The sequence below is a fragment of the Neolamprologus multifasciatus genome, chromosome 3 (genome assembly GCF_963576455.1).
Source record: "Neolamprologus multifasciatus chromosome 3, fNeoMul1.2, whole genome shotgun sequence".
NCBI classification, from domain to species: domain Eukaryota; kingdom Metazoa; phylum Chordata; class Actinopteri; order Cichliformes; family Cichlidae; genus Neolamprologus; species Neolamprologus multifasciatus.
This window is the reverse complement of record NC_140441.1, coordinates 35,505,512-35,517,939: the sequence shown is the minus strand read 5'-3', so window position 1 is coordinate 35,517,939 and position 12,428 is coordinate 35,505,512. Positions and strand designations below refer to the sequence as shown.

Here is a 12,428-nt window from a genome sequence, read left to right as displayed (position 1 = left end):
GGGAACACAGACAGACCAGTAACAGGCAGAAGAAAACACAGGGCTTATATACACACAGGAGCAATCGGGGCATGGGAGACAGGAGGGAAACACAGCTGGGAGAAATCAGAGCTGATGAGACAAGGGGAAGCAAAATCAGACACACTACACACAGGACAGGGACTATCAAAGTAAAACAGGAAATACAACAGGTATGCACAGACATTAGCTTAACACAATGAATGAATGAATGAATGCTTTATTGGCCATATGCAGGTTGCCCCGCAGAGGAATAGGACACCCCCCCCCCCCCCCCCCCCCCCCCCCGACTTACACACACAACAAAGACATAACATGGGAATACAGTCGGAGATCGGCAGCGTTACAGAGGAAACACTAAAAAAGTACACAACAATGGGAAAAGTACAAGAGGAAAAAGAGAGACCTCTACTCATGCTGGGCACCTATGGGAGGACAGCATGAGAACAGGAAACAAAAAAAACTCCTCTGCACAGAGAGCACATAAGTGTCCACATTACGACATTGGAGCACGTGACAAGCCACAGGGTTGGGTAGGGGGTGAGAAGTAATCCGAAGGAAACACAGCAGTCATCCTGCACAGCGCTACCATTCCAGCGCGGCAAGACATCATACTTGGCAACAGGAGGAAACACAGAGATGTGGGACCAGGAAATGCACAGAGACACAGAACATAAGGAGTTCAAAATACAAAACAGAAGCCAAACCTAAGAACAAGAAAATCCTAACAAGAATTAACCTGAAACATAAGATAATAATCAAAACCAAAACCACTGAGTCCACAGGCTCAGGACCATGACAGTAGATGGGAATACAAACTTTATTTTTGTCGTCACAGCCGTGTGGAGGGGTGAGAGGAAGGACCCAAGTGCAGGCGCTGATGAAATACTTATTGCAAGTGAGCTTTATTTACAGTGGTGAGATACAAACAGAAGCAGGGCAGGGACAAAACTAAGAAATACCTAAACTAGGAAAACTAAATATGACACAAAGGAACAAAATCCTGGAGCCAGAAACACGAAGTATGAAACATAACAAACATAAAAACCCGAGGCGGGGAACATCGAGCATGAAAACTGGTGAGCATGAGCAGAGAAATTTTTTTTTTTTTAAACGGCTCTATTTTCTTTTGCCTACACTGTAGAAGGGGACTTTGAAGAGGAAAATGTGTGGAGTCAGGGTTAAAGTGGATTCAGCAGGTGGAGGAACCCTTAAAATGGTTGTAATGGCTGTAAGAGTCTAGAAAAGAGTCGCAACTCACAATAATTTCTACTGAGAGCTCACATAGGTTTTCTTAGTGTACAGGCTGTGATCAGTAGATTGAAACAACAAATTATTTCATCATCTGTTTTAATTTCCTTCTCCACCATTTCTCTTCTTAGTAACAATGACGTGTGGGTTTGTCTTTATAGAAGTAAAACTAGTCTGAGCTGAATGGGAGGGAATGAGGAGTCGTGGCAAAGAGGAGGTGCTGTCTTTCAGGGAAAAGGGGAGGAGTTACCACTCTTTGATGTATTCCAGGAAGAGGAAGGATTTGAAGCAGACACTGTGTTTAACCTTTTTAATATATCGACAACACACAGTATACAAATACGAGTGATGAGTCACACCAGCATCAACAAAACCCTGTTAACATCTGTCCAAAAGACTCAAATGTAAAATGACTTTATTTGCAGATCTGGCAGGTTAAGAAACAGCACATCAATGACGTCTGAGCAACAACAATGTAGACCAAAGAAAGTGGAAACCGAAAAACCTGTTTTAACCAAGTGTCCTTCAATCATTTCTGTCTATTTCAGTTTAATGAACTCTGCAGTGTCACTGTCATAATAAAAGAACCGAAGTCCAGCATAGAGCAGCTGAGTGAATGTGGTCTGGACTCTGTGGAGGAGAGTCATGGTTTCAGAGACGCTGTAGAAAGACAGAATACCTGCTCTGTGATCCAGGTACACTCCTACTCTGGAGGACCGAGGACCTGAGAGGACAGTTTGGACTTTGTTGTGCCAAAACTGAAAACCATTTGAATCGTAACGTAAAGACCAAGATTTGTCATTGAATCCAAATTTGCATTCATCTAAGCTCCCTGCTCTGCTGATAGTCTTGTATGCCACTGCAACACCAACTCCTCTCCCTCTCCACTCCACCTCCCAGTAACAACGTCCAGTCAGACTCTCACTATTCAGGACCTGAAGCCATCCAGTGAATCTGTCTGGATGATCAGATGTTGTTGGGTGTTTTTTCACTGTTGTTGCTTTTCTGTTCCCCTCAGATAATAACAGATGTGTGTTTGCTGTGTTTGGATCCAGTGTGATTTCATGTGAATATTTTAAGAATCCAGCTCTGGTCTTTGGCTCTGCTGGTGACAGTAAAACATCCACTTCAGTGACTGTCAGTGAGATGTCTGTCACTTCCTCTTGTATATCTGAAACCATGCAGATGTTCTCCTGGAGCTTCTTGGAGGGGGCCACCAGCTTGTGTTTCTTTAATGGAGCTGCATCATAGTGAGGTTGGAGGTGTTTCTCACAGTAAGAGGCCAAACAGACTAAACAGGACTTGATGGCTTTCATCTTCCTCCCAGTGCAGACATCACAGGCCACATCTGCAGGTCCAGCATAGCAGTGATCAGCTGGAGCAGCTTGGAGTCCAGTCTTCTTCAGCTGCTCCACTAAATCTGCTAACATGATGTTTTTCTCCAGGACAGGCCTCGGTATGAAAGTCTTCCTGCACTGAGGACAGCTCCAGGTTTTCTTCCTGTCCTCTTCATCAAAGTGGGTTTTAATACAGTTCATACAGTAGCTGTGTCCACAGGGAATAGTCACCGGATCCTTCAGTAGATCCAAACAGATGGAACAAGAAATGTTTTCTTCATCCATTCTCTTTTCTTAGCAACAATGACTTGCTGGTTTGTCTTTTGCAGAAGTGAAACTATTCTGAGCTGTGATCTAATCAACAGGTGTTTACGTGGGAAATGGAGGCTGTCTGCTCTTACACGTCAACAGATGCTGGTTATGCCCATCTTCAAAGTATAGACTGAATGGGAGGGAATGAGGAAATAGACAAAGAGGAGGTGCTGTCAGGTAGAAGGGGAGGAGTTATCAGTATCTGGTGTATTCCAGGATGAGGAGTAAGTTTGAAGTAAATACCTTTAAAAAATGTTAGTGAGCTCGGTTTTTAGGTGGTAAATTCAGTCATTACACAATCATTGGAAAACCTGTAAAACTGTTACTAAATGGAATCAGAATTGGCTCTCTGATAGGAGCAACACTTAAATGAGGTAAACAAACCCATCACTGCAACATTTACAGTAACATCTTTAAATAAATAAATGACTTCTGAATGAAACTACAGAAATATCTACAACCACTGTAACAGACACTTATCAGAAAAACTGCAATTGCAACTAAGTTTGTTACTGAGATTGCAAAAACTACAAAAAAACCCTCATGTTTACAACAATGGCTACAGCTACACAAGGCAACTCCCACAACTAATCAGACACTATAGCTAAACTAACCTGTGACAATAATGCAACACCCACAAATAAGAAAGTGACCACTGACAGTACACCTGCAACTAACAATGCCAATGTCAACAATAGCAACAATAGCACAACAACAAGGATCACTTTTGCAACTTTTGCAACTTTTTTGAGTTGCAGCAACCTTAAAAAAAATGTGACTAAAGATTCAAACTTGGATAACAAATGTAAAACAAGCACAAAAAAACTGTGAGTAAGCACAGCTACTGCAACCCAACAAACACACTGAAGCAATGGCAACATCTGCAACTAATTAAATGACTGAAACTAGAAGCAATATCATCAGCAAAGTATAGTAACAGTTTTAACCACAAAACCTGCAAACTACAGCAACATCTTCTACAAAACATGGTAACTTCTGCAATTAAACTAGCATCTGAAACTACATATAGCAACTGCAGCAAACCAATTTCATTATCAGGCCGGGGTCTTTCTGTTTAGAGTTCTCTTCTCCTCGTGTTTGTGTGGTTCTCCCCGGGTACTACGGCTTCCTCCCACAGTCCAAAGACATGCAATTAGTGGGGATAGGTTAATTGAAAACTCTAAATTGCCCATAGGTGTGAATGCAGGAGTGAAATGGTTGTCTGTGTATGTGGGTTATCCCTGGGACAGATTGGCGACATGTCCAAGGTGTACCCTGCCTCTTGTCTTAAGACAGCTGGAACAGGCTCCAGTGCCCCCTCGACCTTGAAAAAAGATAAGCGGAAATGAATGAAAGGATATGATTATGATTAGCAGTTTTACTAGCAGTGATGTAATAGCAGTGATAGCTGTGCACGGTGTAACAGTAACAGATGGATAAACATAACTGTATTTATAAATGGCATAGTAAGAATGAAGCACCTGCCAATACCTCACTAATACTTACTAGTGTGGCATTATTATAAAGTGCTACCGAAGTATTGAACTGTTATTTGTTGTTCATAATCCATATGCCTCGTTGATGTGAGCGTACATTACCAGTCAAAAGTTTGGACACACCGTCTCATTTAATGTTTTTTCTTGTTTTCATGATCAAAACTATGAATTAACACATATTGAATTATGCAGTAAGCAATAAAATGTGAAATTACTCAAAACATATTTTAGATTTTAGATTCTTCAAAATAGCCACTCTTTGCTTTGATTACTGCTTTGTACACTCTTGGCATTCTCTCGATGAGCTTCGATGTGTAATCACCTGAAATGTTCTTCCAACAGTCTTGAAGGTATTCCCAGAGATGCTGAGCACTTGTTGGCCCTTTGCTTTCACTCTGCTTTTCACTTTCCCAGTTCATACTTGAATGTTTCAGGCATAACTTGTCCTGCCATGATATGTTGCCGAGATCCTTATGCCATATTTAAATAGCATCCTTGGCCATATACTGTGTAAAAGGGCAGCATCCCCTAAAAGTGACTAGATGCTCATCAACTGTGATGTTTGGATTGGGTTAAAAATGAGGGGCAGGCACGCCATCCACGGACTGCCAGCTTGTCTTGTTGATGACGGCCTGGTCTTGAACCACAGTTGTTAAAGTGAATCACGCATGGCAACGTGTGAAATTCCTTGAGTGATATGTTGGCCCAAAAGATTGTCCAGCCAGACTCTGCATGAACTTCTGGTAGATTCATTTCTAGATCTGTACAAATCAAATGACTCGTGTATGGTTTCGTGTCTGTCTGGGTTACCTCCTTCCAAATGTCTTTGTAAATCCATTTCACATCCAAGTTATTCGTGTTTACCACTATGACTTCAATAGACTCAGTCAGGAATAGTTCAATGCAGGATGTGATGTGATTAATCCAGGATACAACATATTTTTTAGGTCCTGGGGCAGAAGCGTGCCAGATTGGGCACCTTGGCAGCTTCCACTGCTGTCGGGGGTGGCTGAGATGGTGGCCCTAAGTCTGCCGCCAACCTCGCGGGTCAGATTCACAGACGTCTGCAGAGCTGTGCTGGACTAAATGGGCCTCACTCCGGACGATCATCACCGGCACTTCCGGCCCTGAACTATTGAACTATTATATCAGTCTGATCAAGTTAACAATATTTTTCAGAGATAAAACTTTTAACTCAGTCAAATTCGACTGGAACACAATACAACGATTAACTGAGGAAGTTTTATATAAAGGTGTCATTTTATTCCATACAAAGTTCTTTGAGTGCATATTACTTCTTCTTTTCACAGGGTTGCACATATTTCAATGGTTATTTTTCTTAAACAAAAGAAAAAGGAACCAATGAGATAATAACACAAAAACACCCAACCAAACTGACCACTTCTCTAAATTAAAACATGACAGTGCACATAAATGAAAAATAGTTTCCCATAAAGAATAACTTTTGTGTAGAAGATATAACAAACTAGAAATTGGATGTTTTACATTAAATACCTTAATTAGAACAACATACAACATTTACAAAGATATATGAGGCTGTATTGTTTCTGCAGAGTGAAACACTTTTCCTTCATTAAAACAAAGCCAATCATTAACTAGACAACAAATAATGCAATGTCAAAGTCGCACCAATAAAGTGTTACTGACAGGTTAAGCAACAGCACACCAATGACCTCTGAGCAACAATGAAAGAGACAAAAGAAAGTGGAAACCGAAAAACCCATTTTAACCAAGTGTCCTTCAATCATTTCTGTCTATTTCAGTTTAATGAACTCTGCAGTGTCACTGTCATAATAAAAGAACCGAAGTCCAGCATAGAGCGGCTGAGTGAATGTGGTCTGGACTCTGTGGAGGAGACGCTGTAGAAAGACAGAATACCTGCTCTGTGATCCAGGTACACTCCTACTCTGGAGGACCGAGGACCTGAGAGGACAGTTTGGACATTGTTGTGCCAAAATTGAAAACAATTTGAATCGTAACGTGACGTAACGCTCTGCTGGTGACAGTAAAACATCCTCTTCAGTGACTGTCAGTGAGATGTTTGTCCATTCCTCTCTCAGAATGTCCTGTAGTTTATCTCTGGTCTCTGACACAGCTGCTGTCACATCCTCAAAGTACCTCAGAGGACGAATATTGATGCTGGATGAGTGTGTAGACTCACTGAGTGCTGACAGTGAGGGGTAGTTGTGTAGAAACTGGTTGTGATCCTCTGTGTGTGAGAGCTGCTCCAGCTCGCCGTCTTTCCTCTTCAGCTCAGCGATCTCCTGCTCCAGCTTCTCCTGAAGCTCTTTGACTCGACTCACTTCAGTTTCCTGCTGGGATCTGACCTGCTGCTTCACATCAGAGCTTCTTTTCTGGATGAGACGGATCAGCTCAGTGAACATCTTCTCACTGTCCTCCACTGCTTTATCAGCAGAGCCATTGATGGCCTCCACCTCCTGTTGAAGCAGCTTCACATCTTTCTCTCGCTCCTGGATTCTCTGCTGGATGTTTAGTCGTCTCACCTCGAGCTCCTTCTGCTGGGTCTAGGAAAGATCTACACAAAGAAGCGTCAGTTAGTAATAGACTCAAAGACGACAACAACTCAAGGATTCTAGTTTTCAGAATAAAGGGTGACTGACACAGATTCCTCAACGATCCTACGATGAGTAGCGAAGCACTACTGTCTTAAGAAGGGCTCAAGATGGAGATCAGCAGCAGGTGGGGAGATTGAACGCAGGTGCGTGGGCCAAGGGTGGGAGCCCGTAATAAGCACCGTCCCGGCAGAGGAGAGAGAGAGAGAGAGCAGAAAACAAAACAAAACATGTTGCCTAACAAGGGGTCAGCTGGCGAGGCACAGGGACCATGACAAATGTGCAGTTGTCCTGTCATTCACAAGTTAATAGATTAACGCAGAAATAAATAGAAATACTCAGTGCAGGAAGATCACGAGTGCTGGAAACATTAGCAAAACAACTGGTAAAGTTGGAGACTTGCAGTGTGCGAGCTGTTTTCATGTACATTGTTAGCTATGTTTCAGCTCAGTAACTGCCTCATTTGTTTGTTTGTTTTGCATAGATGTGCATGTATTTATTTTATTGTTGTTCTGTTTTGACGTTGCTAGTTTGAGATGCTGTCATCTCTGAGATGACTGTTTTTGTACCTGATCTCTGGGCAGGAACAATAAACACGACTAAACTGATATTAAAAACAATGATTTGTTTTAATCCAGCTGTAGCAGCTTTATGATGATTTCTGCAGGTTGAAGAACAGCTGGAATCATCATCTGAACATTTAACCTTTGTAAGAGCAGCACAAAGACGCAGAAACAGGCTCTCTCTTGGTATCGTTTTACAAATACTGTAAAGTAGGTGATCCCGGAGATATTTTTTCCCCCCTTTCTCACTGTCCCTCTCCTCTTCTGTTTTTCTTTTCCTTCCTCTTTCTTTCTCCCTTTCCTATCCCTCACTCATGTCTGTCCCGTCTGTAACAACTGAAAATAAAATAAAATAAATAATAAAAACAAAGGTCGATCAAATGGACCAATACGGCAATGCCATGATGATCCATTTGGCAAAATAAATCCATTGGGTATCCTTGTTGGTCTTCAGACAACAATTCTGACAGCTAAAGAACCAAATGGGACAGGCAAATAAATAAATAAATAAATAAATACATATATATATACATATATATATATATATATATACATATAGAAAAAAAACACAAATAAACAACAACAAATACTGTAAAGTTACAGCTCTAGTAAAAATAAGGTGAAAATAATCAGGGTGAGTTTAATTGTTACTGCAACAAAATGTGAGGTCTTCACTAAATGCCTCCCCATCTACAATCCCTCTCTAATCAGTCGTGTTTTTAGGCTGTAAAGTTGTAAAACCATAAAAGTCCACAAAAACACCACTACAAGCATCACAGGGAAACATTAGTGCAGACACACAGTGACTGTTTCGCTTTCAGCTTCTGCAGCCAAGCAGAAAATATGCAAATGAGGAACAAAATCGAAGAGATTTAACAGAAGTAATGACCTTTTCTTTCTGTCCTGCTAAAACACATCACTAATAGCAGAAACATTAGACATGCTTGCTTAACTAAAGGTGAATCGCAGAAAGAATCAGGACACCAGCACTTAAGCAGCTAACACATAATAAAGGAAGCTGCAAAGGAAAAACAGGGAGAATAAAAACACCATAAACAACATCCTGACTCATCTGCATGAATCACAGCAGGTTCATCTGAAGTGTGTTTGTTTTAATTGTTGCTCTGAGTTCACACTTGAGCACCTGTGCACACAGAAGCATCTCTGTTGTTTTGTACCTCTGGTCACATTAAGATGGGCAGTGGAAGACTTTGGAGGGGCTTGCTCACAAAAAAAACCAAATACAGTTGACATAATCTTCCAACAGCAGACTCTTTATTTCAGGATAAATCAAAATCAAAGAGTTGAACACCTACACAGCATCTGAACATGTACATACCGTCCTCACAACAGTCCCAAAGCTCATCATCTTGTTATGACTTATGGTTCCCATAACAGGGTGTCAGTTCTGGAGTTTCCCCGAAATTACTGTTAACAGTACATATTCAGTCATAACCACACAGGCACTGCCTCTAAATAAAACTCAGTATCTGTACCCCAACTCTGACAGTGTATCTGCTCATTTCCTGTTGTTTTCACAGAGAGCTGGATTCTTCGTTTCCCCCCCAAAAAACACCCCATGATGTGAAGATGATAGTAATGAGTTACACACACCATCAGAGGGGGCAAAAGTACAGACGTTCTTTACTTAAGTAGAAGCACAGATACCTGTGTTAAAAAAAATATTCCAGTAAAAGCACTGAAGCAACTTCTTTACTCTAGTAAAAGTGAAAAAGTACAGTTTACAGGTTACAAGGTAACTAAAGCTTGTGCTATATTAATATAAGAATATAATCATAAAATATTATTAGTTCACAAGAATACAAATATTATTCTAATCTAAATTCTAATTCTAATGAATGTGCTTATTTTGATTTGAAATATTTCAAAACAAAAACTGTTTCCTGTTTCCTACATTGTAGAGGGTGATTTTGCCTCTAAACAGGAAAATGAGCAGTCAGGGGTTAAAGTGAATTCAGCAGTTGGAGGAACTCTTAAATTAGTAATGGCGCTCAGTGTGGGGAAAAAATGATGGCCCACAATAATTTCTGATGTAAGCTTCATAAAGTGTTCTTAGTGTAAAGGCTGCAATCAGCTGACCTGCAGCTCTTTGTGGATTTACACAACTGAACTTAACAACATGTACGCAGTTTCACCAGCTATCATATCAAAGTTTCATACCCTACACTCAAAAAATGTGGTTTATGCTGTCTTCACACTAGACAGTATACAGCTGGTACAAAGTTTCAATTCAGTTAAATAATCTAAGCATCATTATCTTAAATGCAAATTAATTTCTGCTACACTTGATGTAATCATAAGCAGTCCAACAGTGTTTTATAGTGAATTCACCACATGAACGCAAACTAACCTGTTTTTCCAGCCTACTTTAATCCCTGAATATAAACGCTAGATGAACTTAAAGGAACACGTCTGCTTTGGAAATGTAAAGAGGAGAAAGTACAGATATTTGTTTAAAAATGTAGGGAGTAAAACTAAATACTCAAGTGAAGTACACATACATGAAAAATCTACTTAAGTATTTGTACTTTATTAACGTCCCACCTTTGCAAACCATACCAGCATCAGTAAAACTTTATTAACATCCATCTTTAAATATATAGTTGGTACATGGAAAAAAAAATTAAATGATGAAATGATTTTATGTGCAGATTTTCATTGTTTTACTCTCATTAACACATTAAACTGGTCACAACAATTAATTTATTAATCATTTTTCTTTCTCCCTTTGTTTTTTAACCCTTTAAAACCGGTCGGAGCAGGCACACTCTGTTTTGTATAACTATTTTTAAACCCCGGTAGCTCTGCAACCACGTAAGCTAGCGCAATAATTTTTTTTGCATATGAAACCTGAGGAGTTGTACTTACATCTTATGCCATCAGCTTGTCCTCGGTCACAGTTTCCTTCCACATATAACTTTGCAAAAACTGCATAAAAAGCGCTTGCAGCAACAAAAACATAATATTCCAGAAACACGCTTTGCCGATCCGATCAGCTGTTTGTAACACTTCCTACATTGGATTAGATGTCAGCACGAACTATCGCATGTCCGCCATGACCTGCCTGAAACCGGAAGTGACGCCATTTTCGCGGAAATGTAGTTTTTTACCGTCCGGGCCTCAATGAGCCTATACTGGTGTTTTTAAAAGTTATGTTTGACTTTATGACTTTCTGTGTCGTTTCTGGGATGCTTAGGACTCATATTGCACTGCTGGAAATAGTTTATTTTGATGCATATGCTGCTTTTTTGCAAATTTGCACTATAATATTTATTTTCGTTTTTCCTGCAGTATATAAAAGTTGGTGTATTTCAAAAATAAAACTATGAAGGCACTCAAAATAAATTTCCTGTGGTGGGAAACTATTTTGTGCATCTTTTTTGTATTTACATTTTTGAGGGATAAGCCTCTTAAATTTCTCTAACTAGAAATATATGTTAAAAAAACATAAACGATTTTCATTTTTTTTGTAGTTTATTGCACTTTTTTGCAATTTATGTAATCACTATGCACTTAATTCATACATATTATTAAAATCTAGGCTGTAATGGTTGTATTGATGTACAGCAACTTGAAATGCTCCCAAAAATGGCATTACAGCAGGTAAAAATATAATATAAGCTCTGGCGGACTTGGTTCTATGGTAGGTCTTAAAGGGTTAAAAGACAAAATCAGTGTGTTTTCATCAGAACGCTCTCACATCTACAGGAAGGTTTTTCCCTTTCCAGAATGTTTCATTTGACTGTTTTTCTACACAAACACGACCAACTGATGAATTTTTTTTTATTTCTACAGGTCTACATATATTTCAACACTAATTTTCTCTTTGCATTAGCAAAGACAAACAGAGAAAACCACTAAAAAATCCACAAGTCGAGAACAAGTTTTCATAAAGAGGAAAAAGAAAATCACTCCAGACAATATAAACCACATATTGTGGGATTTCTATCAAACAACTAACTAACTAGTGAAGGCAGCAGGGTCTCCATGATTGATAAAAAGATGTCTGAGGTGGTAGTCTGTAGCACTGGGGCCCCACAAGGAACAGTACTCACCCCTTTCCTCTTCACCCTGTACACTGCAGACTTCAGTTATAACACGGACACTTGCCATCTCCAGAAGTTCTCAGATGACACCGCCATTGTTGGTCGGGTGTCGGAGGGAAACGATCTGGAATACAGAGGGGTCATCAATGAATTCGTCAGCTGGTGTGAACAGAACCATTTTAGCATCAATGCCAGCAAGACCAAGGAGCTGGTGATTGACTTCAGCAAGAAGCCACACCGGTGAACATCCAGGGTTTGGACATTGAAACGGTGGAGGAGTATAAATACCTGGGTGTTCACCTCAATAACGAACTGGACTGGTCCACAAACACAGATGCACTTTACAAAATGGGTCTAAGTCGTCTCCACCTGCTCCGGCGGCTGAGATCCTTTGGGGTGAACAGGACACTCCTAAGGACATTTTATGACACTGTGGTGGTGTCTGCTATTTTCTATGCTGTGGTCTGCTGGAGTGGTGGAATGGCAGAGAGGGACGGGGGGAAGCTCAACAAACTGGTCAGGAGGGCCAGCTCTGTCCTAGTCCGCTGAAGTCCATCGAGCAGGTTGGGGAGGACAGGATGTTGTCTAAGCTAACATCCATCATGGACAACACCTCCCAACCCCTGCATGAGACTGTACGAGCACTGAGCAGCTCGATCAGCAGTGGACTTTTACACCCACAGTGTAGGAAGGAGCGCTACCACAGGTCATTCTTACCAGCAGCTGTCAGACTCTTTAATGCAGCTTAACAATCTTTTGGTCATCTTACTCACCAGCTTGTTTATTTACT

General features: G+C 40.5%; 1 protein-coding gene across 1 annotated transcript; it reads right to left on the bottom strand.

Moving 5' to 3' along the window:
• Window positions 1-301: 301 nt before the first annotated feature.
• On the bottom strand, window positions 302-3,363 carry LOC146522838 (tripartite motif-containing protein 16-like protein). The gene has a single exon (XM_085154089.1). The coding sequence runs from the start codon at window positions 2,889-2,891 to the stop codon at window positions 1,809-1,811; it is 1,083 nt and encodes a 360-aa protein (XP_085010215.1). The 5' UTR covers window positions 2,892-3,363; the 3' UTR covers window positions 302-1,808.
• Between the last annotated feature and the right edge of the window lie 9,065 nt (window positions 3,364-12,428).